This window comes from Anabrus simplex, chromosome 1 (genome assembly GCF_040414725.1).
Source record: "Anabrus simplex isolate iqAnaSimp1 chromosome 1, ASM4041472v1, whole genome shotgun sequence".
In the NCBI taxonomy this organism is placed as follows: Eukaryota; Metazoa; Arthropoda; class Insecta; order Orthoptera; family Tettigoniidae; genus Anabrus; species Anabrus simplex.
The window spans coordinates 137077084-137103731 of NC_090265.1; the positions used below are offsets into that span (position 1 = coordinate 137077084).

The 26648-nt window shown below is 40.3% G+C and overlaps 1 protein-coding gene across 1 annotated transcript in view; it reads left to right on the forward strand.

Moving 5' to 3' along the window:
• Nucleotides 1-26648, forward strand: part of LOC136884906 (serine-rich adhesin for platelets) — a 272783-nt gene that overhangs the window by 108935 nt on the left and 137200 nt on the right. Inside the window, exon 2 of the mRNA XM_067157214.2 lies at nucleotides 7700-7855. Coding sequence (XP_067013315.2) covers nucleotides 7777-7855 — 79 coding nt within the window. The 5' untranslated portion in view covers nucleotides 7700-7776. The remainder of the gene's footprint in view (nucleotides 1-7699; nucleotides 7856-26648) is intronic.

Genomic DNA, 26648 nt, shown 5'->3' on the forward strand with positions numbered 1-26648 from the left:
CCCGGGTTCGATTCCCGCCCGGGTTGGGGATTTTAACCTTCATTGGTTAATTCCAGTGGCTCGGGAGCTGGGTGTTTGTGCTGTCCCCAACATCCCTGCAACTCACACACCACACGCATAACACTATCCTCCACCACAATAACACGCAGTTACCTACACATGACAGATACCGCCCTCCTTCATCGGAGGGTCTGCCTTACAAGGGCTGCATCCGGCTAGAAATGGCCACACGAAATTAAATTAATTATGGTATTTTTTTAAATGATTTCAAAGGTTGGAAATTTATCAAACATCTCCATTAGTAAATTTTTCCAATCCCCGTTTCCTCTTCCTATAAACGAATATTTTGTTCTAATTTGTCCTCTTGATATTCGAACTCAATCTTCATATTATGATCTTTTAAAAATTCCACTCAAGCTTATTCGTCTACCAGTGTCATACCATGGACAGCTCGGAACATACCGCTTAGTCGATCAGCTCGTCTCCTTACTCCCAAGTCTTCCCAGCTCATGTTCTAAAATTTTCGTAACACTACTCTTTTGACGAAAACCACCCAGAACAAATGGTGCTGCTTTTTTGACTGTTTTACCACCCCCACCAACAGTGAGATATAATGGCAGTAATCTACCGACCTCATTTACAGGGGGATATCTTGGTGACTGCTGCCCAGCCACGTGGCTTGTAGGGTAGAGCGTCGCGTAGTCAGCTTTCCTATTCCTTCGCTTTCTTGATATACTTCACTGCTCGTCGTATCAGGACAGCTCTTCAGCAGATCTCACGTCGGTCTATAAACCCAGACCTTAGTCCAGCATTAAAATCCTTAGACAAGGCAGGATCGAATCTGGAGCTTCCAGTAAATGTAGTCCACACCTACGACATGGGGTTGCAGTATTACTGTGTATGATATCGATTACAACATACCAAAATACGAGGATCTGTCCAGAAAACTATATATTTTTCAATGAAACATTCACGCTTAGTTCATTTGTCATGATACTGGGATGGTTCATTATGGAAAATCTTAATGTACTATTTTACGTAATTCAGTATCAAGACACATTTTAATTTTTTGCTATTTGCTTTACGTCGCACCGACACAGATAGGTCTTATGACGACGATGGGATAGGAAAGGCCAAGGAATGGGAAGGAAGTGGCAGTGGCCTTAATTAAGGTACAGCCCCAGCATTTGCCTGGTGTGAAAATGGGAAAACCACGGAAAACCATCATCAGGGCTGCCGACAGTGGGGTTCGAACCGACTATCTCCCGGATGCAAGTTCACAGCCGCGCGCCCCTAACCGCACGGCCAACTCGCCCGGTAGACACATTTTAATCTATCTTAAAACATTCATTTCACGATATCTGAGAAGTATGTCGACTTCTTCCATAAAGATTGACAATTATCTAAGCTTTAATGATCTCTGTCCAGAAAATTCAAATAGCCAGAAGAAGAAGAAGAAGAAGAAGAAGAAGTATGTAATAATAATAATAATAATAATAATAATAATAATAATAATAATAATCGTTTGGCATGAGCTACCTTGTTGCAGACGTTTTGGTATGACGCCATTTAACCTGCCTGGGTTCGATTTCGATGTTCCGTCATACTCTACCAGATTACAAAGAATCTGGAACCGTGACTGACTTTCTATTAGTTACACACTAATGTATTTTTTATTTTTGTTATTGGTCGTTTAACGTAGCATTAACACATCGAAGTTTTTCGGCGACGTGAAGATGGGAAAGATCTAGGAATGGGAAGGTAGCGGACGTGGCCTTAAATAAGATTCAGCCCCAACATTTGCCTAGTGTGAAAATATGAAACCACGGAAAACCATTTTCAGGGCTACTGACGGTGTGATTCGAACCCACCATTTGCTGAATGCAAGCTCACGGCTACTCGACTCTAACCGTACGGCAAAATCGCTCGGTCCTAATGTGTTACCAGACATTTAAATGCCATTATCGTACGAGTATCAAAACGACTCTTCTCCCCCCTTCAAAACACCGACTACGTTTGTTTATCTATATCTCAAAATTTAACATTCGGTTCAGTAACGTACTCCTAAAAGCAACAAAATATTTCAGTATACATTATTGAGGGTGTATTTCATGAAATAGAATATTTCTTTCTTTCTTTCTTTCTTTCTTTCTTTCTTTCTTTCTTAATCCGTTTACCCTCCAGGGTTGGTTTTTCCCTCGAACTCGGCGAGGTGTCCCACCTCTAACGCCTTAAGGGATCTTGTGGTGGGGATAGGAAAATTGGAATGGATAGACAAAGAAGAGGGAAGGAAGCGGCCGTGGCCTTAAGTTAGGTGCCATCCCTGCATTTTCGTGGAGGAAAAGTGGGAAACCACGGAAAACCACTTCGAGGATGGCTGAGGCAGGAATCGAACTCCCCTCTACTCAGTTGGCCTCGGTGGGTGGCAGCTAATCACACTAACCACTACACCACAGAAGCGGACGAAATAGAATAATAATATATGTATATGTTTGTTTTAAAAATATCTGGTGGACAGCTCATTAAAATGCAACCCATCATTATGCAGAATATGACGAAAAAATGTGTCAATTATGTTCTTAGTCTTTAAAAAGTCACACTTTAAATTATAGTTATAAATAATAAGACGAACCTTGAATTGTAATGAGGCCAGTGAGCTAGGAGATACTAACCTGACGTCACCGGACGAGGAAAGGAATTGATGAAGTCGGAATTACGCCGAGATTTCCCATGAGGAAGAATGGCTCACCGGAAGGATAAAGAGAAGATACACATTGGGTGATGAAGGTCATTATGATAAACCCTACCTTGTTAGCGATCTCGCTGTGAGAAGTGAAGTCTACTTTCTCATCGCCAGGCGTCATAAACACACCTGTCCTTGGCCGAAATTAAAAGAATGCACTCAATTTCCGAGGTTAGTGGATCATCATCCCACAAGAATTCTATCTGTATGGAAGCAACAGTTCCTCCTGATTAATTCTCAACGCTCTTTGAGATGATTCACTCACATTTTCAACTTGTTTAGTTATTCGTCTTCGTACAAAGAGGTTGATCGTTTCATTCACGTTGATGCATCTTACCCTGTAACTTTCTGTAATGTCTTTTCATGAATTAAACGAACGACGGAACTGAAACCAAAGAAAGCTAATTCTTTTGTGTGTGTTCTATTCTGTTCGTTGCTATGAAAATTGCTACGAGAGGAATAGGCAGTTATGTTTATGTTTCGTAGATCTAGAGGGGGGACTATGGATTAACGGGAGATTATTGAAAGCAATCAAAGGCATTTATGTTGATAATTAGGCTGCAGTGTGAATTGATGGTAGATGAGTTCTTGGTTCAAGGTACTTACAGGGGTTAGACAAGACTGTAATACTTCACCGTTTTTGTTCATAGTTTACATGAATCATCTGTTCAAAGGCATAAAGTGGCAGGGAGGGATTCAGTTAAGTGAAAATGTAGTAAGTGTTTCATTTATGCTGACGACTTGGTCTTAGTGCAGATTGTGCCGAAAGCCTACAGTCTAATATCTTGGAACTTGAAAATAGGTGCAATGAGTATGGTATGAAAGACTAAATTGATGTCAGTAGGTAAGAAATCCTAGATAATCGAATGTCAGATTGGGCATACAAAGCTGGAACAGAAGAGAATTGTAGAGAATGTATGTTCTCGTAGGATGGTAGCATACGAAGTAAATAGTAATAAGATAGAATCAAGGCGCAGCAAAGCTAATGCAGTGAACTCGCAGTTGCGATCAACAGTACTCTGTAAAAAGGAAGGTAGCTCCCGAACGAAACTGTATTTACAGAGGTTTGATTTCAAACCAACTTTGCAGTTTGGGAGTGAAATCTGGGTGCACTCAGAATATATTATTCATAAGACAGAAGTAACAGACAAGAAAGTAGCGAGAATGATTGCTGGAAAAAACAGGTGGGAACAATGGCCGGAGAATACTTGCAATGAGGAGATAAAGGATAAGTTAGGAATGAACTCGATGGATGAAGCTGAACGCACAAACCGACTTTGGTGGCGGGGTCATTTGAGGCGAATGGAGGAGGATAGGTTACCTTGGAGAGTAATGAACTCTGCTACTGGACGGTATAAGAAGTAGAGACCAAGACGACGACTGTTAGACTCAGTTTCTAAGGATTTAAAGAGAAGAGGTATAGAACTAAACTAGACTACAGAACAAGTTGCAAATAGAGGATTTTGGTGGCGATTAGTAAATTCACAGAGGCTTGCAGACTAAAAGCTGTAGCTTAATGGATAACAGTCTATAATTAAAATGTATGAATGTATGTTATCAAAAAGTGTAATATTCACAGAAATGATACACTTGTCTCATATTTAACTGTAAGTAATACCTAATTCATTACTAAGCAAGTACGCAACAAACAAGCTTGTAGTTTTAAGTGATGTTGATGTCGTGATCATAGCCACGGGACCCCCAGATTTGCATAGCATCCGTACCACTGGGATGTGACATTTCATTTTAAAAGATCCACATACATTGGTTGAGATTCGAACCGCGACCGCCTTGGTGAGAAGCCAGTGATAACTTTCCCAGCTATCACGCCCCACCCCCCAAGGCCACCACTACTCGTGGTCTACAAATTATTATAAATTACAGTAAATTAGTAAGGACAGACACATTGTTATATTGCAGGATATTACAAAGTTATGACTCATTTTTGTGATATCTGCAGTGCCTAAATGCAGTAAGAACAACAGTTAAGTTAGTTTGTATATTATCCATGAGAAAATTGTATACCTTTAAAAAGAATTCTGCCGAGGCTGTGCCTTAATTAAGGCCACGGCTGCTTCCTTCCCACTCCTACCCCTTTCCTATCCTATCGTCGCCATAAAACCTATCTGTGTCGGAGCGACGTAAAGCAGGTTGTAAAAAAATTTCTGAACAGGTGTTAAAAAAAAGGGGGAAAGGCAGTTTGTAGAGTGGATTTGTTCATTAGGAAAACCGTTGCACGCGACAAACAAATGGAAGAACCTAGTGTTAAGAATAGGTGTATGAATTAGGACAGGAATTGTCTCAGTCTTGTATGAAGTAGACAACTTTTATGAGGCACAAAATGATGTAGAAGTCAGGGTCAACACGAAAGATAGTGTAGTTCTAATGGGTAATTTCACTGCAAGATTTGGAAAGGGAACTAAAAGGTATGAGAAGATAATGATTTTTAAAATGTGGGGAAGATATGGAGACTAACAGGAGTGAGAATGGTCCAATGGGATTGATTAGTAATAAGAGTCAGTTAATGTTAGGCCTATAATTGTAGTGTCCGCGCTCAGCATCGTTAAAACTATGTTATTTATCTTCTAACACAAATTCAAAGAAATACATTCACGATCTTATAAACGTATTGAAAGGACAGAGATGAAATAGTCTTACTACTACTACTACTACTACTACTACTACTACTACTTTACAATCGGCTTTACGTCGCATTGAGACATATATCTTATGGCGACGATGGGATATGAAAGGACTAGGAGTAGGAAGGAAGCGGCCGTGAACTTAAATGATGTACATCCCCAGCATTTGCCTGGTGTAAAAATGGGGAACCACGGAAAGCCATCTTCAGGGCTGCCGACATTAGGGGTCGAACCCACTATCTCCCGAATGCAACTACTAATATTACTACTACTACTACAGTACTGCTATGACTACCACCGTTCCCTTTTCATTTTTCAACAGCAGAAAAAGAGGCCGAAACTCTTAGCTCGTCTATAAATAGCTTATTTGACGATTAATGTACTGTGACAAACCTCATTGTCCGCCTCTGTGGTGTAGTGGTTAGCGTGATTAGCTGCCACCCCCGGAGGTCCGGGTTCGATTCCCGGCTCTGCCACGAAATTTGAAAAGTGGTACGAGGGCTGGAACGGGGTCCACTCAGCCTCGTGAGCTCAACTGAGTAGAGGTGGGTTCGATTCCCACCTCAGCCATCCTCGAAGTGGTTTTCCGTGGTTTCCCACTTCTCCTCCAGGCGAATGCCGGGATGGTACCTAACTTAAGGCCACGGCCGCTTCCTTCCCTCCTCCTTGCCTATCCCTTCCAATCTTCCCATCCCTCCACAAGGCCCCTGTTCAGCTTAGCAGGTGAGGCCGCCTGGGCGAGGTACTGGTCATTCTCCCCAGTTGTATCCCCCGACCAAGAGTCTGAAGCTCCAGGACACTGCCCTTGAGGCGGTAGAGGTGGGATCCCTCGCTGAGTCCGAGGGAAAAGCCGAACCTGGAGGGTAAACAGATGATGATGATGATGATGATGATGATGACAAACCTCATTACTATCAGCAACCAATTGTGTATGTTGGGTAATCAGCCCGAAGGCTGGTTTGATCCTCTGCAGCTTCGCCAACAGCTGTCATAAATAGCCTAGGCTTCATTGAAGAGGCGTACTAGGGAAACGAGGAGTGAGGTAGTTTCCCGTTGCTTTCCTCACCGAGCCAGCAGTTGCTCTTACATATCAGTCTGCCAAGCCCACTGAAATGTATGCACCAACTGACCCTATGAGCGATATTTTCACACCATTCATAACAGGGACTGGCTGCATAAGGAATGGTATTACTAGCATCACTCATACCTCAGTCACTTTCATATTGTCAAAGCCAAGGATGAGACTGTGACAGGTCAATGAAAGTAACAAATTTGATATAGCCCATACCAGAAGACATAGTGCAGTGTAAACACTACATCTCGCCAGCAAAGGCAACCAATTATCTTTACAAAATGTCCCTTTCCGTTCAAGTGAATCATTGTATTAGCTGTCTGGTTTCATGGATAGATGGTTAGCGAGCTGGCCTTTGGTCACAGGGGTCCCGGGTTCGATTCCCGGCATGGTCGGGAATTTTAAATATAATTGGTTAATTCCGCTGGTACCGGGGCTGGGCGTATATGCCTTCATCATCATTTCATCCTCATCACGACGCACTGGTCGCTACGGGCGTCAAATCAAAAGACTGCACCTGGCGAGCCGAACTTGTCCTCGGACCCTCCCGGCACTAAAAGCTATACGCCATTTCATTTTATTGTATCAGCTAAACTAATAGAGTTTTTAAAATAAAAATTCAGATTACTTGAAACATTTGCTGTTTTGGGAGTAGGGTTGTTTTTTATGAATTGTGATTGGCTTAGGTTGGGAGACGGGTTTCGCTAGAAAAATCGGATGAATCCGGCGTGAGCTGTATTCGTTGTCATCAAATAGCAAAATATTGTGAAAAAGTTATGACATGTGTAAGTTGTCGGTTGGGCACAATATTATCAAAGAACAAACTTTGTTTAACAGTTATGACATGTTGGCTGTCAGTTATGCACAACGGAAACCCTGTACTTCGCATATAAAAATGCTGAAAATTTCCACTTCCATTTTTATTTTATTCTTTTTTTTTTTTCATTCCTTCTCAACTTTATTAACAGAGGATGACAAGATACCACCCTACATAAGATCCTACAGATGTTACGACGCGTCTTGGAGAAGTCTCCCTTATTTCTGAAAGTTTGTTCGCGTATGAGATCTCACGCGATTCGATGTTGGCGAGTCCTCATCTCTAGAGAGAGAGAATGTGTGTGTGTGTGTGTGTGTGTGAGTGAGTGAGAGAGAGAGAGAGAGAGAGAGAGAGAGAGAGAGAGTGTGCAGAATAGAAAATGAGAGAGAGAAAGATAGAGCAATATAAGAGTTGTGTGGTTACAGAGGAGGATATGCGAGCAGTACTGACAAACTCTCAGACTGTGAAGTGTGTTGTGATTGTGATGTGATGTGACCCTGACATGCGTTTGATCAGGGTCAGAATTCGTGATGCTGCGGCTCCAGTTGCAGCCAGCCCCGGCCGTTTGCTGCCTTTCAGAGGTAAGATTTCTCCATAATAGCCCTGTCAGTTTCCCAAAAATAACTATCAACATGCCAAAGTTGTAGTAGTAGTGTCAGATATTTAAACTTGCCTACCTGATGTGCAATGCAATTATTATTTTGTATTCTTTGGCGGTTATATTTTAAATCTAAATTGTTTGACCGAGCAATATCAGTTTACTTTCTCATATCACCTCCTTATATTTTTTTTAAACCTTCTAATTTCGATCAAATAACCTATAGTTATTAACTTATTAGTAAATGTTCAGCATTACAAATTCTTCTTTCTCTTCCTACCCTTTTACTCAATTGATTGGATTGGCCCAGTTTTACGGTCGGATATCCTTCCTGACGTAACTCTATGTACAGGGATGTACTCACTTTGCATATTTCTGGGGAGTTGTCAATGCATTGTGTTGATGGAGAGATGCATATTTATTAAGATGAACACAAAAATCCAGTTTAGAGAAATGAGCTATAATGCAGTCGAATTGTTCTATAAGTTCCCATTATTTTTTTATTGTTAAAGCAGTTTTCTTGTGTCTTTCTGTTATGATAATAATATCAAATGGAGTATCACACAGAGGAATTAACAACAGAAAACTGGCATTTATTTTTCACAGAGAAACTAGGCTAACAACAATGAATACGAATACGACACTCTGTTGCCTCGCGGTGCGGGTTTCATTGCTGTCATAAAAGCTACATTTCTTAACAACTCATAGGAAGCCTAGTTCAAAAGCAGCGAAAATAAATGTACCCTATATTACATAATTTTTATTTGTTTTTATTGCACGAATAATCTTTTATGAGGCAACATCAATAGTAACTTATTAGTCAAAGTGTTGAGGATCCTTCCTATCTGTCTTGGAGTAAATGGGCAGGCACATAAGCCCCCATAACTCCAAAATACATAAATAAATTCAATAAATGAAGGAGAATAGAAATCAAACGTAATTTAAGCTATTGCTTCTGACTAAAGGCTACCGAGTAGTGATGAACAATGCAATCCTTTCTAGATCATATTCTTATACAGCATATACTTTCTTGAGTGTTCCTTTCTGTCTATTCTTCGCCTACACTTAAGTCACATACAGGCAACAGTCATGAATTACGCACTGATTCAACGGAAGCGAAAATACCACATCCGTGTAAGTTCTTCAGGACCCTTCAGATATAATGTGATTCCAAGTAATCAGTTTGTAGGGCTCGGCAAGGAGGAGAATATTAGAGTCATGTTTGAAAAGATTTCAAATGAATTTCTATTTTGTTTAGAGCAGTTGTGTTCCGATGTGAGCAGCAGCAGAAAAGATTAGCATACTAAGCTTCAACTGACGTACAGGGAGAGGATTGTCGACAGTAGTCCAATATTAGGCCTATTTCAAATTCGGGGTCCCTTGTTCCTCCAGATCAATTTCAGATATGGCCATCGAGGGATTCAGTACAACTGTGACTTCGACTAAATATCCTGGATTGTTACATTTGCAAACCTTAGTTCATATTCATATATGTGACGAGTGACTCTTTAAAAGGTGCTATTTCCACTTAATTTATTGTTAGTCCACACATGCATTGCAGTGGTTGAATATTATCGAATGTCCTGAGCAATTCAGACCAGAAAAATGTAATTCCTTAAAAATAGTACTATATCCGATTATGGGTACGTTCCATGTACCTTTTATTATTCGTTTCCTCGCGTTTTTGTACAACTTTCTTAGAGTGCAAATAGCACCTTTTGAACAGATACTCCTCATATATACTGTAATTTCGTGTGGGTATTTCTAGCCTGGTGCAGCTCTTGTAAGGCAGACTCTCCGACGAGGGTGGGCGGCATCTGCCGTGTATGGGAAACTGCGTGTAAGTGTGGTGGAGGATAGTGTTATTTGTGGTGTGTGAACTGCAATGATATTGGGGGCAGTACAAATATGCAGTCCCAGAGCCACGGGAATTAAGCATGATCCGGCGGGGAATCGAACCGGAGACCCCTTCAACCGAAGATCACTACGCTGACCATTCAGACAAGGAGCCGGACAGACCATGTCAACTGAGCCGAGAATATTAGCAGTCAAATTAAAAGCTGACTGAGGAGAGAATTTCAATCGCTTACCACACGTGTCATCGGACCAAGGCCCTGGAATCGAAATATACTTCCAGTTGATTGCTGAGAATACCTTATGACCCGTGCCCTGTGGCGTGTACAATCAACTGAACAAATATTAGCCGGCGCAGAATATGACTTTCTTTCAAAATCCTCCTGTTGTTTGAAATAGGGTGAACATACTGTGCAGGTGGTAGTTCAAGTATCATCTCTTCGGCCACCGGCTATCAACAGTTTACGAATATCCTCGCGTTTCGAGAATGTATAAAATTAAATATGTCTTTGCCCGCCAACTATTATTATTATTTTTACAAGTTGCTTTACATCGCACCGACATAGACAGGTGGAAGAAGAAAGGGCTAGGAGTGCGAAGGAAGCCACCATGGCCTTGATAAAGATACAGGGCCAGCATTTGCCCGGTGTGAAAATGGGAAACCACGGAAAACCATCTTCAGGTTTGCCGACAGTGGCGTTCGAACCCACTATCTCCCGCATGCAAGCTCACAGCTGCGCGCCCCTAACCGCACGGCTAACTCGCTCGGTCCGCCAAGTTTTATGCAGTTGAGTGTACACACAGTTTGATCGATAACAATGTGAACCGGGTTTATGTGCGTTAGAGGGTTGGCCATTCTGATAAATAATTTCAAAGATATAATTTGATATCTCGCGGCGTTGTCATTTTATCAGCTGATAAAGTTAACCAATCAGATCCCTTCGCGGGCGAATTCAAATGAGCTTTGCGATGCGGTGTTGCTAAACCTGCACGTGGCTTAAGACCGGACCACGTTAAACATTTCTAGTTCTTCTTTCGATCAACCCAGTATTCCTTCAGCCTTTGTGAACAGGTATTGCCGGTCCTTTTCCTAATCGTTTTATCTTGGTTGATCGTTCGATCGCGGAATCCCGTAACTTTGTTGATGGTCATCCTATAATAACGTCTATTATATACTGCATCCTCTGGTATGTAATTTTGCTCCATGTCCTCCTCGACTCCTTGAAGCCAATTAATTTGTGTCTTCCTCCCCTCCATGTATTCCAGAATTCTCTTATCTGTTCTCTTAGGTGGGGTTCTTTTGATGTGTCCGTAGAAACTAAGTCTTCTCTTTTTAAAGGATGCTGTGATTTTCTACGTCTTTTTGTATAACTCCGCATTTGGTCGCAGTCTAAATTCTTGTCCCACTTTTTAAAAGTAGTATTTTTTAAAGTAGTAAAATAGTAATAAAGACTTCAGTGTAGCATATTGCGCATGCATAATACAGTAAGGCACGAATTATATCTGAGTGGCATTATGTCAGTCCATGGAACAAATACCATACTTCCCACAGATTCAGGAGGCCTTGAACTGCGAAACCCCTAGATAGATAACGACGAAGGCTGTGGCAGATGTGGCAATAAAGTGATAACGCTTTATTATTACGAGACCAATCGAAAATGATTTAATACGTCTAATTGGATCTGTTGATAAAGCTAGGGTACGTCCGCAGTGGGTTTGTTAACGGTACCCACGTAAGGAGGCATTCCCTATGCCAACGTGATTTGTGGTGGTGGTGATTACTGTTTTAAGAAACCAATGAGTTTAACTTGCTATGTATTGGTGATTCACTTAAGTCAAAAGTGGTGTTTGTGGTTAGTCTGGTCCTTAAGTTGTGCTGGTAATTATTATTTTAAGAGGAAGTACAACTCGGTAACCATCCTCTATTAACACTGATCAGAGGGGAAAAAATAGAATAATTTCTTCCCCTCGAAGAATTCTAGTATCGACAGAGGAAAGGAAAGACATTCGAAGGGCGTTAAAATGAGTGATTCCCAAAGTTTTAAATTTTAATAGTGTCTGATTCAGCTATGGTCCCGTGGTCCCCATCTCACGCTCCCAAACTGAGTGTTTATCCCTTTTAGTCGACTCCTACGACAGGGAGGGGATTAGGTGGATATAGTCTACCGTCCTCATACGCAGGGGTGTGATCAACTTAAGTGATACACAAATTAACGGCGAACAACATCTCGACTATTGAGCAGCGAACGCTGCCACGAACTCAATATATTATTTTCATCCTATGTTGGGTTGCGGGCAGTGCTCAGTACACTAATGGTCTGTAAGTAAATATTGTCAGTTATTTTGTGTTAAAGTGGTGTTAGTCTGGTATTTGGGACGTTGTTCCAGGACTGTTAACAAGATATCTTCCAAACCATTTACCTGAAAGGTTGTTAATAAAAATTCCGAACTGCAACCGCATCCAGAATAGTTATCAGACGTTGCTGTAGCCCAAATATGATCCACTCAGATTAATTACTTCTTACTGACTGTCGTGAACGTAAAATAATGTACATCGTGTTGAAAAGAGAAGTACAAGATTAATAATAATAATAATAATAATAATAATAATAATAATAATAATAATAATAATAATAATAATCATCATCATCATCATTACCGGGCGAGTTGGCCGTGCGCGTAGAGGCGCGTGGCTGTGAGCTTGCATCCGGGAGATAGTAGGTTCGAATCCCACTATCGGCAGCCCTGAAAATGGTTTTCCGTGGTTTCCCTGTACCTTAATTAAGGCCACGGCCGCTTCCTTCCAATTCCTAGGCCTTTCCTATCCCATCGTCGCCATAAGACCTATCTGTGTCGGTGCGACGTAAAGCCCCTAGCAAAAAAAAAAATCATCATCATCATCATCATCATCATCATCATCCAGAATTCAGTCCCTGTTCATTGTTACATAGCTGTCTGATGCCTTTTGCCCCCGTTTGCAGTCAATATATAACTCTCAGCAATGGTTGCCATTGTCTAAGAATGACGTAAAGTGTAACCCCGTGGTCGTCACACATATCTCACTAGTTGAAAGACCTTACAGAGGAGAGGAATGAAGTTTATTTCTCAGTCGTACGAGTCCTGTAATTCTTAAAACAAAGAAAGTAACCGCCTGTATTGCTCACTCTCAGTACCATGTCGAACATAGCTATTGTCGTGATATCTTGAGAATATCTGATAGTGAAATATTATTGGTTCGACTGCAGTTCTTGATGGCTCATTGGCTTCTCGAATGCGATTAATACTCAGATTTTTCTGCAAATCCCAGGACAATATTATTGTAATATTTGTTCAGATCGTAGGCGCATTTAAATAATTATAGATACAAATGTCATTACACAGTCATACAAGCGTAGACTTCACATACTCATTGTACCCGTTTCCTGTAAAATAAAACAAACATCACCTCACTAATATAATTATTATCTCCAGTTTTGGCTATATTCTGTGTTAGCTGTTAGAATATTGCCTATACATAGAGATGAAAAGGTTAATCTCTTCCGGAACACAAACTATTGTGCTAAAAAATCGCCCTCACTTATTTTCATCCGTACCGTGGTCTAGGGAGGTATAATAATAATAATAATAATAATAATAATAATAATAATAATAATAATAATAATAATAATAATAATAACAATAATAATAATAATAATAATATAATAATAATAATAATAATAATAATAATAATAATAATGCAGTGTGGCCTTCGGAGAGGCCTGATGCAGGTCTTTCGAGTAGACGCCGTATGGGCGAGCTGCGTGTCTGTGAGGATGGGGTCCCAACTGTGATGAATTCTAAGGATGAAGACGGCACAAACCCAACCACCGAATCATAGCAATTAACTAATGAAGGTTAAAATGCCCGGCCCGACCGGAAATCGAACCCGGGACCCCTCAGACCAAAGGCCAGCACACTAACCATTTAGCCATGGAGCCGCACCCTGGCTGGTATGAGAGTTGCACTTACCTCAAGTATTCAAACTAGGAGAGAAGGAGGTTAAAATGCCACATCGTCCGTTCTTAAGACCAGCTCTATAGAATAGAGGTAGCGTGCCTGTCTTTTACGCAGAGGGCTATTTCGGTTCTCGACTCGGAATTAACTCAGCCTCGTGAGTTCAGCTGAGTAGCTGTCGTCTGATATGTCAGAAAGTGGACTATGTCAAGGAAACAGCAATACTGCTCTTGAAGTCGTTACGTTGACCTAGTGCCCTGCAAGATCTGAATTTTATCAGGTTGAGCAGCATTCGTCTTGGCAGGCCAAGAGTCTTAATGAACAGTATGTGTTACACGGGGAATTATGATCCATGCTAGAAGTGTTTTCCCGTGGTTTTCCACTTCAGCCTCACAGTAATGTCGGGATACACTCTTAATATTTATCGCACGGCTGCTCCATTCCAAATCATGACCCTTATTAAATTATTATTATTATTATTATTATTATTATTATTATTATTATTATTATTATTATTTCCTAGCGGTTAGTTCCGCATTGGTGCTGGGTCCGCTTTTAAACATGCCATCCTCCACTTCCTACGGTCAAGGGCGTCAGGTTCAGTTATGCCTACAAGACGCATGTCTTCTTTGATGCAGTCAAACCATCGCTTCCTGGGACGACCTCGGGATCGAGAACCTCCAGGATCAGATTGGAGGGCTGTATGTATAATTGTGTCCGCAGGGCTTCGGAAGACATGACTCTACTAAAGTCGTGCTTCTCGTATCTTCTCTGGGATAGGTGCCACTGCCAATCGCCTCCGGACTTCTTCATTTCTGACACGGTCCAAGACCCACTGACCAACGTAACATTTTCATCTCCTTACCATGTAGAACCTGCTCATGCTTCTTAGTTGTAGGCCAGCATTCCGACCCATAGAGTGCAACTGGTCGGAGCATGGATTTGTAGACTTTTCCTTTCAGGTGGAAATTTTCTTGTCACATAGCACACCAGTGATCTGACACCACTTCAGCCATGTAAACATTTACTCATGCTCGGGGATCTAGTGATGGCTTTCCGTCTGAGGTGATGAGTGATCCAAATTATTTAAGTTTGTTGGCTTTAAATAGGTCTTACCCGTCGAATAGTAGCAGTCTGCAAGCCGCATTGCACATACTCGGTTTTAATAATGTTAATTAAATGTATGAAACAGTATAGACACCGCATTAGACAGTCTTCACATTCCCTCGGTATGTGTTCCTATTTATCAAGATGTTCCAGACTCGTTAAATATAACATCAACAGGAAGAGCTTACTTTTCTCACGTTTCCGTCTAACGAGTTGAAATATATATTCTATCTCACTTTCAACCTAATGGAGCTGTGTAATTTCCTAAAACGGCATTTATTTCAGAGAGTAGAGGGAATATTGTGTTGGGTCGGCTAGATAGTGCGATAATAAGGAGCGTTGTAAGTGAGCCAGCTGATAAAATTAAGCAATTGATATTCTCGAAGCGAAATCCTCGGGGATTACTTTGAAGCACGCGCTAAAGGAAATTACTTGGAAACTTTACGGCGTATCAGCCGCTATTAACTTAGACGAAGTTGAATACACTCAATTTTCATTTACCCGAGATGTATACTTTCTTGCTTGTGTTTCCGCCGCTGTCATCTGTCCATGAATGTGGAAGTCTTATGCCCGAGTAACCCGGCTTCAATTAGCAGTTCTACCATGCATTTATGACTGGATTGAGTCATTCGAACAGGGTGCAGGTGGTGGTGGTGATTATTGTTTTAAGGGAAAATACACCTAAGCAACCATCCTCTAGAACAGTGTGCACTGGCAATGAACTTAAATTTACTCCACTGAGTTGGTACTTCGGTTAAAATCTCTCTGGTGCCTATGATTTTCTGTAATTCTTTTTCACCGGGCGAGTTGGCCGTGTGGTTAGGAGCGCGCAGCTGTGAGCTCGCATCCGGGAGATAGTGGGTTCGAACCCCACTGTCGGCAGCCCTGAAGATGGTTTTCCGTGGTTTCCCATTTTCACACCAGCCAAATGCTGGGGCTGTACCTTAATTAAGGCCACGGCCACTTCCTTCCCATTCCTAGGCCTTTCCTATCCCATCGTCGCCGGGCTATTATGTCGATATTGCTGATTGCTTCTCATTTCAAGCCATTTTAATTACAAATAGCCGGGCTGAGTGGCTCAGACGGTTGAGGTGCTGGCCTTCTGACCCCAAATTGGCAGGTTCGATCCTGGCTCAGTCCGGCGGTATTTGAAGGTGATCAGATATGTCAACCTAGTGTCGGTAGATTTACTGACACGTAAAAGAACTCTTGCGAGACAAATTTTCGGCACCTCGACGTCTCTGAAAACCATACAAGTAGTTAGTAGGACGTAAAATTAATAGCACCGGGCGAGTTGGCCGAGCGGTTAGGGGCGCGCACCTGTGAGCTTGCATCCGGGAGATAGTGGGTTCGAACCCCACTGTCGGCAGCCCTGAAGATAGTTCCCGTGGTTTCCCATTTTCACACCAGGCAAATGCTGGGGCTGTACCTTAATTAAGGCCACGGCCACTTCCTTCCCATTCCTAGGCCTTTCCTATCCCATCGTCGCCATAAGACATATCTGTGTTGGTGCGACGTAAAGCAAATAGCAAAAAAAAAAAAATAGCATTATTATAATTACAAGTACACCACATCGCACAAGTTAACTCATTGGTACCTGTTTGCGCAACCATCTTTTATAGGTCTGTCGAGCTCTAAAATCCAACTAACGAAACTATTCCATATGATCAACAAGAACTGGAGGTATCATTGCTCTCTAGGCTGTATCATTCGCGAAATCACCTGCGTTTAGCACCAGTGTGGCAGCGAATATATTCGTTGGATTCCCACAGCTCTCCAAGACATTGGTAGCTAAAAGTGCGTCATTGAGACACCACTGCAAGCATGCTTCGAAACATATACCTACTATTCCATACAGAATCCAGAGGCAGGCATTCATTGTAAGTGGAGGTACATATTTCCCCTACTGCACTGTCACTGTATGTGCATATCCATCATCATTACCATCATAATCAAGCATTCAGTCCAAGAACTGATTTGTTGTTACGAAGGGATTCCATATCTCACGATCACTGGTAACTCTCTCTGTTGTTAAATAGCTGCTTGCACAGAAGTCGTGCAACACCTGTCTGAGGAATGATAATCGTGGTCTACCTTGAGGCTGTTTGTCATCAAATTAACCCTCATCAATAGTTGTCATTATCTGGAAATGACGTAGTATGTGGCACCATCAAGTAAGACGTCTTCTTTGTTTTTCTCGACACCGTATCCCTCCAAGTCACTTGAGTCATTCGCCGGAAACCTCAAGATTTTTGACATCAGTGCTGTTCATCGTTCGGTTTGTTTAGGCATACAGCAAAACTATCTAGGCAAATGCAATGAAATTCTCATACGGAGAAAGAGACAGCTTGTTGGTGCTCAGAAATTTGCACTTATACATAAAATAAATCTTAGTTTGAACAAGTCTGTTCTTGATTTTAGTTGTACATCTTCCATCCTCTGTTATTTTCTGGTGTAAGTAACAGAAGATCTTAACCTGTTCTATTGTAGCATCATTTGTCTTCAAACACAAATTGTTGTTGTCTGCGAAATGGCAATGCATTTGGACTTTGAGGTGTTTATCTTCATACCATATGTCTTTACTGTATTTGCATTTCTTCCAATTGCGTACTGCAGGAAAGATAGGCTTCCTGCTAGTTGTTCCTACTGATGAGAAAACTGTATTATACTGTTAATCTTCCATTTACTTTCACTCCCATCCTTGTACCTTCTTGTGCTTCTTCCATCATTGGATCTCCAAAAGCAGTGAGAGAGAACACCCTTGCATTACCCCTTTCGTGCATATTAATGAACAAATATCTCATTTTTTCTCTACTAATCGAGGTGTAGGCTATTAAGTAAGTTTTAGCATGTTAAAAGAGAAATACTGCAATCAAATCAGTGTCTCATTGAAATTCGCGTGAGTGTTCTTTCTTTGGCTCGAGGGTATTATCAATTAATTATTTTCATGACATCTGCACATGAAAGGAAACGTCAGGCAATTTAAAGGAACTACCTGAGGAAGATTAAAGAGAAGACTAAAAGAGGCAGAGTTAGGAACTGGCTTCGCAGAATGGGGTTAAAAATATCTTCTCTATAGCGGATAGAATCTTCACAGCTGAGATGATTTGAACACGTGCATCAAATGTAGGAAGATATATTATTAAGAGTGGTGACAGGCTAGACCAGAAGGAAAGAGATCGATTGGGAGACCAGAACAGACATTATAGAAAATTATAGACAAAACATTGACATGAAAAGGATAAGAATTCTAGTCAGAGGCTGGTTAAAATGGAAATGTTTCTGTAAATCTTCTACACCTGATGCTGGAAGAGGATCTGCTAAGTGAGGAAGTTAAGTGAATTTAGTTTCAGACTGTCAATTGTGGATCCAAAACTGAATTCAAGCTCAGGTCGATTACTTTTTAAGAAAATTATGAATGATCCCTTTTTAGCCAAGACGTTAAATCCGCCAATTTTATCTTTCAGCTTCGTCTGAGAGTTTGAAAATTACGGAGTTCGCCAAAACGTTTACTATATGTTCATGTCGTCAGAATATTTCTGACCGAGCGAGTGGCCACGTGGTTTGGGTCACGTAGTTGTCAGCTTGAATCCGGGAGATAGTAGGTTTGGATCCCATTATCGGCAGCTCTGAAGAAGGTTTTCCGTGGTTTCCCATTTTCAACCTAACTTTATGGCCGCGGTCGTTTCTTTCCCAATCCTAGTCCTTTCCTATACCATCGCCGCCATAAGACCTATCTGTGTCGATGAGACGTAAGGCAAATTGGATATAAATATTACATATATTTATTGCAAATCCTCATCGATTATCTCATTCTCGTTAATAAGGTGTAAAGGTCTGAAACTACAATAAATATTGCTTGTAGCACCTTGTCCGTATACAGAACAGTTGAACTGTACCGGGTGCTTCAGATACATACTTCGCTGTATGTTGGATTATCTCACCTGGTGGGCGCATTCTTATAGAAAGGAAAGTGAATGAAAAATCAAATATTGTTGCGCGTTTCATCACAAGAAGTGTTTAAAAATAGCTACAAAATGCCCTAAACGCTGTTTATCACTTTTCTAACATAATACGCACACAATTGGTCGATGGAAAATTTCCGAGCCCTCGAGTTCAACCACAACCAATAGGAAGCCCAATTAATAGCTATAGGTGTCCAAAACTTTGACAATAAAATGGTGAATTTCTATGCTTCTGTAACGAGTTTAATTTATAACATTGGTTTCAAGCTGCCCTAAATGCTGCTTGCCACTTGTTTAACATAACAGAACTACGCATTTATTGGCAAAATGTGTATGGGACAAATGCATGTTGAAGAGTATTTATTTATTTATTTATTTATTTATTTATTTATTTATTTATTTATTTATTTATTTATTTATTTATTTATTTATTTATTTATTTATTTATTTATTTATTTATTTATTTATTTATTTATTTATTTATTTATTTATTTATTTATTTATTTATTTATTTATTTATTTATCGTGTAGCCTTTAGTACCGAGAGTGTCCGAGGACGTGTTCAGCTCGCCTGGTGCAGGTCTTTATATTTGATGCCCCGTCTGGGTGTGAGATGATGATGATGATGTAGAGAGACGGTGAAACACAGTGTCGGCACACAGCCTACTCCTGCCGAAGAACACCAAGGGATCTGCTAAAGGCTTAACGTCTTCATTAGACAGACAAATCACCTTCAACAGCGTCATATGCCGTCACTCCACATGAACACTGGGAAGAGGTTTGGAATTTAATCCAAGCTTATGGCACACAGTGATTAGAAATTGTATACCACTATCTCTCCTACCCCGCGGGCCGAAATTCTGATGATTCGTTTTTTCACCAACGGGACTCGAACTGGCTAACCACCTTAACGGTCATGGCAGCTTTGTTCAAGAGTAAGACAAGAAATGTTTTATTACAAAAGACCATAGTACGGGTCGAGTTGTACAAAATGTGATGCTGAATCTTCCGTATAAGTACCTACTCAGTTTCTTTAACATATGTAAATTCTATTATAATAGTAAAGCAAAGTAATAGGCAAAGTTTGGGATATCGTGTAGCGAATGTTCTTATTTAAACTCGATCGAAACACGTGGAAGCGTTCTTTTATTATTAACTCAGACGGTTGGCTTTCTGAACTCAAATTGGCGAGTTCGACCACGGCTCAGTCGTATGGTACTAGAAGATGCTAAAATACATCAGCCTTGTGTCGGTAAAATTTATTGACACGTAAAAGAACTCCAGCGGCACGAAATTCTGGCACTTTGGCGTCTCCAAAAACTATAAAATGTAGGTAGTGAAACAAAATCAGTGGTGTTATTATTATGTCCTACTCCATGGCTAAATGGTTAGCATGCTGGCTGGCATTTGAACCATTGAACCAAGGGATCCCATGTTCGATTCCCGGCCGGGTCGGGGATTTTAACTTCCATTAGTTAATTCCTGTGGTTCGGGGACAGGGTGTTTATGCCGTCTTCAGCATTAGAATTCATCTTAGGTAGGGCCCCATCCTCATAGAAGCGCAGGTCGCTTATACGGTGTCACCTCGAAAGACCTGCATCAGGCCTTTCCGCAGTCCACACGCTATTATTATTATTATTATTATTATTATTATTATTATTATTATTATTATTGGTGTTGTTGTTGTTCTTTTAACCTCCGTGGTGAAACGGATAGCACAATTAGCTGCCGTTCTCGCTGGTCCGGGTTTGAATCCCGACACGGCCAGAAATGTAAGATTGGCAGGAGGGTTCGTAACCTATATAGTTAAAGAGGTACATGCAGCTCACCTCCATTGGGTGAGTGGCTGAAAAGAGCCTATTCGCTTTTTGTGTTAGAAAACGTATAGATACAGAAATTTAAATATTCTTCCGTGTCCTTGGAACAGTGCTGTCAAGACAAGAAATTTTCCTCGAAGTGTGCTCCAGATAAGGCCTCGCTGGCGATGTGGGATGAAGCTCAACTTCAGCACATGAGAGTGAGTCATGGTGACTTTTTTGCTAATAAACCTTGTTATCTAGAGACGTGATGTAACTCTACTACCAGTCGACCGCTCTCGAGGAGGGATGGTTACACGCAACTCTTTACTGCTCAAAGTTGGTATTTAATAATGTACTAGGACAGGGGTGGCCAACTCACGACAAACGTTTTTAGTGTCACGCGCGAAGTAGTAACATGCATCAATTTAAAACCCTACTTAACGCCACGATTACAGTTTTCTGCTGGAAGGTTATTAGAAGTGACAAATTGAAATATAATTCCGTTATTCATCAGAATCAGAACACCCTCTGCGCCAAGGATACGAAATGGATTTCTGTACTGGCTCTACTGTCTTCCTCCCTATCAGTTTCCAGCGCTGCAAGATATGGCCCTGCGATACTGCACTAGGTTTAGGTCGGCATGCATATGTAAGAAAACTTTTTGTCTTACGAGTATGGTGAAAGACAAGTATCAACCAACACTCACCGATCACCATCTCAAAGACCTGCTGCTTCTAGTAACATAATCGACACACCCCAACATTCAAGAACTGGTGAAAAAGAGAACACAAATTCCTTACTAATAACTAAAGCTTGGTTTGTTTAATCTTAGGACATCCGAGTGGAATGTATTATTTAATCTGTAGGCATTTTAATATATTAGGCTACCTGTTGAATTTTTAATTATGAAAATATACTTTTCATTAAATACGTAGTCCGGCTCCATGGCTAAATGGTTAGTGTGCTGGCCTTTGGTCCCAGGAGACCCGGGTTCGATTCCCGGCAAGGTCGGGAATTTTAACCATAATAGGTTAATTCCGCTGGCACGCGGGCTGGGCGTATGTATCGTCTTCATCATCATTTCATCCTCATCACGACGCTCCGGTCGCCTACGAGCGTCAAGAAAAGACCTGCATCTGGCGAGCCGAACATGTCCTCAGACACACCCGGCACTAAAAGCCATACGTCATTTCATTTCATTAAATACGTAGGCTTAATTACTTTGTTTTGCTTCTGATTCAAATATAAAATTATTTTCTCTACCTACAAAATATTCGATTTTAATCCTACAGAAATATTTAGAAATGGACTGGCACGCTGTGTGTGTACTGGGCGTTGGCCACCCTTGCACTAGCAATTGCAAAATGCACTAAATTATAATCTAACTGTGTATATTAATTACTTTTATACTGTAGTACTGTATATTAATTCAGAGTATTTGAAACATAAGAGACCGTGCGACTGGGTTGCACAGAAAGCTGCTGGAACTCCTTTTTACCCCAAAGCTGAAGACGGGAACTCTCCAAAAAATTGTAAGATGGTCGAGAGTGGCATTTGTACCCAAGTCGCTTCTTCGTTATCCCCACGAGGTTGTGCACAGCCAAGATGCAAACATTTAAATTTTGCGTGGTAGAAACGGGAATCAAAATGAGATCAAACGGGCGCTAATGATTCATTAAAATAACCTTTATAATATTGCATGGTTATGACAATGATGTTATATCTCGCTGGCATTTGATTTAAGAACCCAGTTGAAGAGGCGAATCCCAAACCTGTTGAGTAAGTTGATGGTTTTTTAGTTACACTACTCAGTGTTTCCCCTTATACACTACTCAAAGAAGAGAATGCACTTCAATTTCATCTTAGTCACATCGATTTTCATTGTCGAAAATGACGGTTTTTCCAAATCCAACTAAATCAACTGTCATATTGGAAACCAAGTTTGACCGCTTGCAGAAAATGCATTGTTAAAATTAACTCTTTTTCATTACAAAATGTTCAAATTTTGCAAGTGAGAAAGTAAGCGAACCTTTTCTTGATCCCAAGTTCCCATTCAGTACTAGGGAGCTCAGGGATCAAGAAAAATTTCGCGTACAATACAATAATAAGTGATATTTTCCTTCAGTTTGTACAACATTTGTAGTTCAATATTTTGTCCTTGTATATGAAAGCGTAACATTTACTTTTAGAACTGACATATAATAATTAATTAACCAAACTTCAATCAACCGGTTCTGTGAAATATTCCCAAATATTTTACACATCCAACTAAGTCATATGTCATATGATTTACTGCAATTCTGAAAAAATCATCGTCTATAAATTGAAGGATGTAAGTAAGTATAAACTGTAAGAGAAAAAAGAAAACCGTGTTATGGTAAACGTAGTAAAACAAAAATCATTATTACTGTCTGTTCCAAATCATTATTTTAGATTTTCTGCTCTACTAAAAAGAGGTAGAATTTTGACGTATTTGCAAGTTTGCAGAAATACTACAATTAGTCTACGAACAACTTTTGTCAACCCTATTTTGTACCGAGCTAACTTTACTGCTATTCGTATTTGCATTTGTAATTACTTGGGTATGCTAGAGAAATTACTGAATGGTATGGACGGAGACTTCAGGAAGGAGTACAATATGAAAATAAATAAGTTCAAAACAAATGTAATGGAGTGTAGTTGAATGAAGTCAGGTGATACAAGAAATATTAGATTAAGAAATGAAGTCTTAAAGGAAGTAGACGAATTTTGTTACTTGGGCAGTAAAATAACTAACAATGACAGAATTAAGGACATAAAATGCAGATTAGCACAAGCAAGTTAGGCCTTTCTTAAGAAACACAATTTGACCACTTCGAACATTTATATAGCAATTAGAAAGATGTTTTTGAAAATGGGCGATAATTAGCTCAGAAAGACAGAGAATAGTAGTTTTTGAAATGTGGTGTTACAGAAGAATGCTGAAGGTGACATGAGTAGATCGAATCACGAATGAAGAGATACAGAATCGAATTGGTGAGAGGGGATGGATTTGGCTAAATTAGACGAGAAGAAAACGATTGGACACATCTTAAGACACCCAGGACTGGTTCAGTTGATTTTTTAGGAAGTGTAGGCGGTAAGAACGCGAGGGGTAGACCAAGGCGACAAGCAGATTAGAGCACATGCAGGATATATTAGTCACGAAGAAATGAAAAGTTTAGCACAAGATAGGGTGGCATGGAGGGCTGCATAAAACCAGTCTATGGACTGATGTCTCAAAAAATAGGACTATATAAAATGGCTGGATACTTGGAATAAGAACAATATCATCTTTTAGTCAGACTGAGTATAAGGAAAAATTTGGGCAGAAACCAGTCATTGTTGCCGCAATACATCGTTATTGTCCCCGATCGAACCATTCGACTAATGTTTCGACTTCTCCACTAGGACAAGTCTTAGCAACAAGTTCATAGAAGTGCAATATTATTGAAGGAAAGTAACAGAGGGAGTGATTTGACATTTAAGAAGATTATTATTATTATTATTATTATTATTATTATTATTATTATTATTATTATTATTATTATTATTATTATTATTATTATTATTATTCCTGGCCTTTGCCCAATTTCCTAGGGTCGGCACTTTGTATGGATTTGGTCCAATTTTCCATCCGAGTGTCTTCACGTCAATCCTATGTGGAGGGAACTGTAAAAAATCCAAAGAAAAGAAGCCCGTTTTGTTCTGAGTGATTTCCGACAAAAGAGTAACGTTACAAAAATGTTGCGAAGTTTGGGCTGAGAAGACTTGAGAGAAAGGAGACGAGCTGCCTGACTAAGTGGTATGTTCCGAGCTGTCAGTGGAGAGATGGCGTGGAATGAGATTAGTAGACGAATAAGTTTGAGTGGTGTTTTTAAAAGCATAAAATATGAAGATAAAGTAGGAATTCAAGAGAACAAATTAAGGCAATATTCTTTTATAGATATGTGAGTTAGGACTTGGAATAATTTACCAAGGAAGATGTTCAATACATTTCCAAATTCTTTGCAATCATTTAAGAAAAGGCTGGGAAAACAAATAGGGAATCTGCCATCTGGGCGAATGCGCTAAATGCAGATCAATGTTAATTGATTAGAGGAATGTGTTGACTATTGTGTATTCTGTGGTGGTTTTCAGTATGATATGCTGTATATAAATGAAGATGTAGGCCTATATTAAGACGAACCCAAATACCCAACGCCCGAGCTAGAGAAATTATCTGATCTATTCTAGAGAAATTAATCGGACGTGGCTAAAATCCCCGGCCCGACCGGGAATCAAACCCGAGGTTCTCTGTGCCGAAGGCCACTACGCAAACTAAATGAGGATATTCCTAATTTTAGAAATTTTCAACACTGAAATTTGAAACCAAAATTAATTTTTGGTTACGCTGATTGTCTTTCAGTATTTTGTTGTCTCCAACGTGTGGTGGAGGGTTTATGAAAAAATTTCTCGGTTAACTTATCACAGCGAACTCCTCCAGGATCTTCATACAGAAACTTAACTGTGTTTAAGTACGCGACTATAAGTATTGCTGACATCAGCCAGTACCGAGTCACTCTAACCGTTCCGGATATGAAATGGTTCGAAGTTGACTGTTACATGTACCTGGCAATAAGACCTGTATAAGTGAATCAATATACGGACTGGCACAAAAATAAGGTACTGTATTCTAATATAGAGATAGTGGCTGCCTATCCTACGCGTTAAGTACATGCTTGGTTCAGCAGAAGGACGTGGGTTGGACACCCCGTCACTAAGTCGAAAAATATAAGAAATGAGATCTCTACTTCTGAAGCAAACTGGTTTACACAAAAAATTAGAATCAGGTTAATTCCCGGCGGAGGGGCGAAAGCCGCCAGGCATAGAGCTAAGCACTTTATCCCATTTACTTTTTTTTTTTTTTTTTTTTGCTACTTTGCCTTACGTCGCACCGACACAGATAGGTCTTATGGCGACGATGGGACGCGAAAGGCCTAGGAATGGGAAAGAAGCGGCCATGGCCTTAATTAAAGTACAGCCCCAGCATTTGCCTGGTGTGAAAATGAGAAACCACGGAAAACCATCTTCAGGGCTGCCGACAGTGGGGTTCGAATCCACTATCTCCCGGATGCGAGCTCACAGCTGCGCGTTCCTAACCGCACGGCCAACTCGCCCGGTCCATTTACAATTAGTGCCGAAGTGGAAACCATACCTTCCTGTCTTTCATGTGCTAAATAGAGACTTTATAGGTTAACAAATACCCTCTCCAGCTAGAATTCAGAACAAAACGTTTGTCCCGAAAAGAAAACCCCTCATTTTCACTACGTATTGGCATCAAGAAATCACGGTTGTGTTGGGAGACCGAAGTGGTTGCAACTTTCAGCTGTAATAATAATAATAATAATAATAATAATAATAATAATAATAATAATAATAATAATAATATAATAATAATAATATAATAATAATAATAATAATAATAATAATAATAATAATAATAATAATAATAATAATAATAATAATAATAATACCGAGCTCGATAGCTGCAGTCGCTTAAGTGCGGCCAGTATCCAGTATTCGGGAGATAGGTTGTTCGAACCCCACTGTCGGCAGCCCTGAAGATGGTTTTCCGTGGTTTCCCATTTTCACACCAGGCAAATGGTCAGTGGTCGCCAGGATGAACGTAACGCGAGTGGTCGCGCGGTGAGCAAAATGCTCACGGTATGATATGACGTGTTTACATAATAAATACCAACCGATATCGAGCGTAAATGTATTAACACATTAAATGAACATAAGAATAGATCTCAAATGGTTATAAAGAACACTAAACATTACAAATAAAATTACAAATAGTAGTAAATCTCAAATGGTTATAACTGTATCGTGGAAATTTTTTTATCAACTATCTAAAATAGTGTGTGCGTCTTTCGCAATGCCCTTTGCACAAGGAGGATGAGTCTCAGTATATTCAGCACAAGTACGTGAGGGTGGATTTCTTCTTGGTGGGTGTCTGCCCCACTTTGTCACCTTATCTTTCCCTATATAAACATTG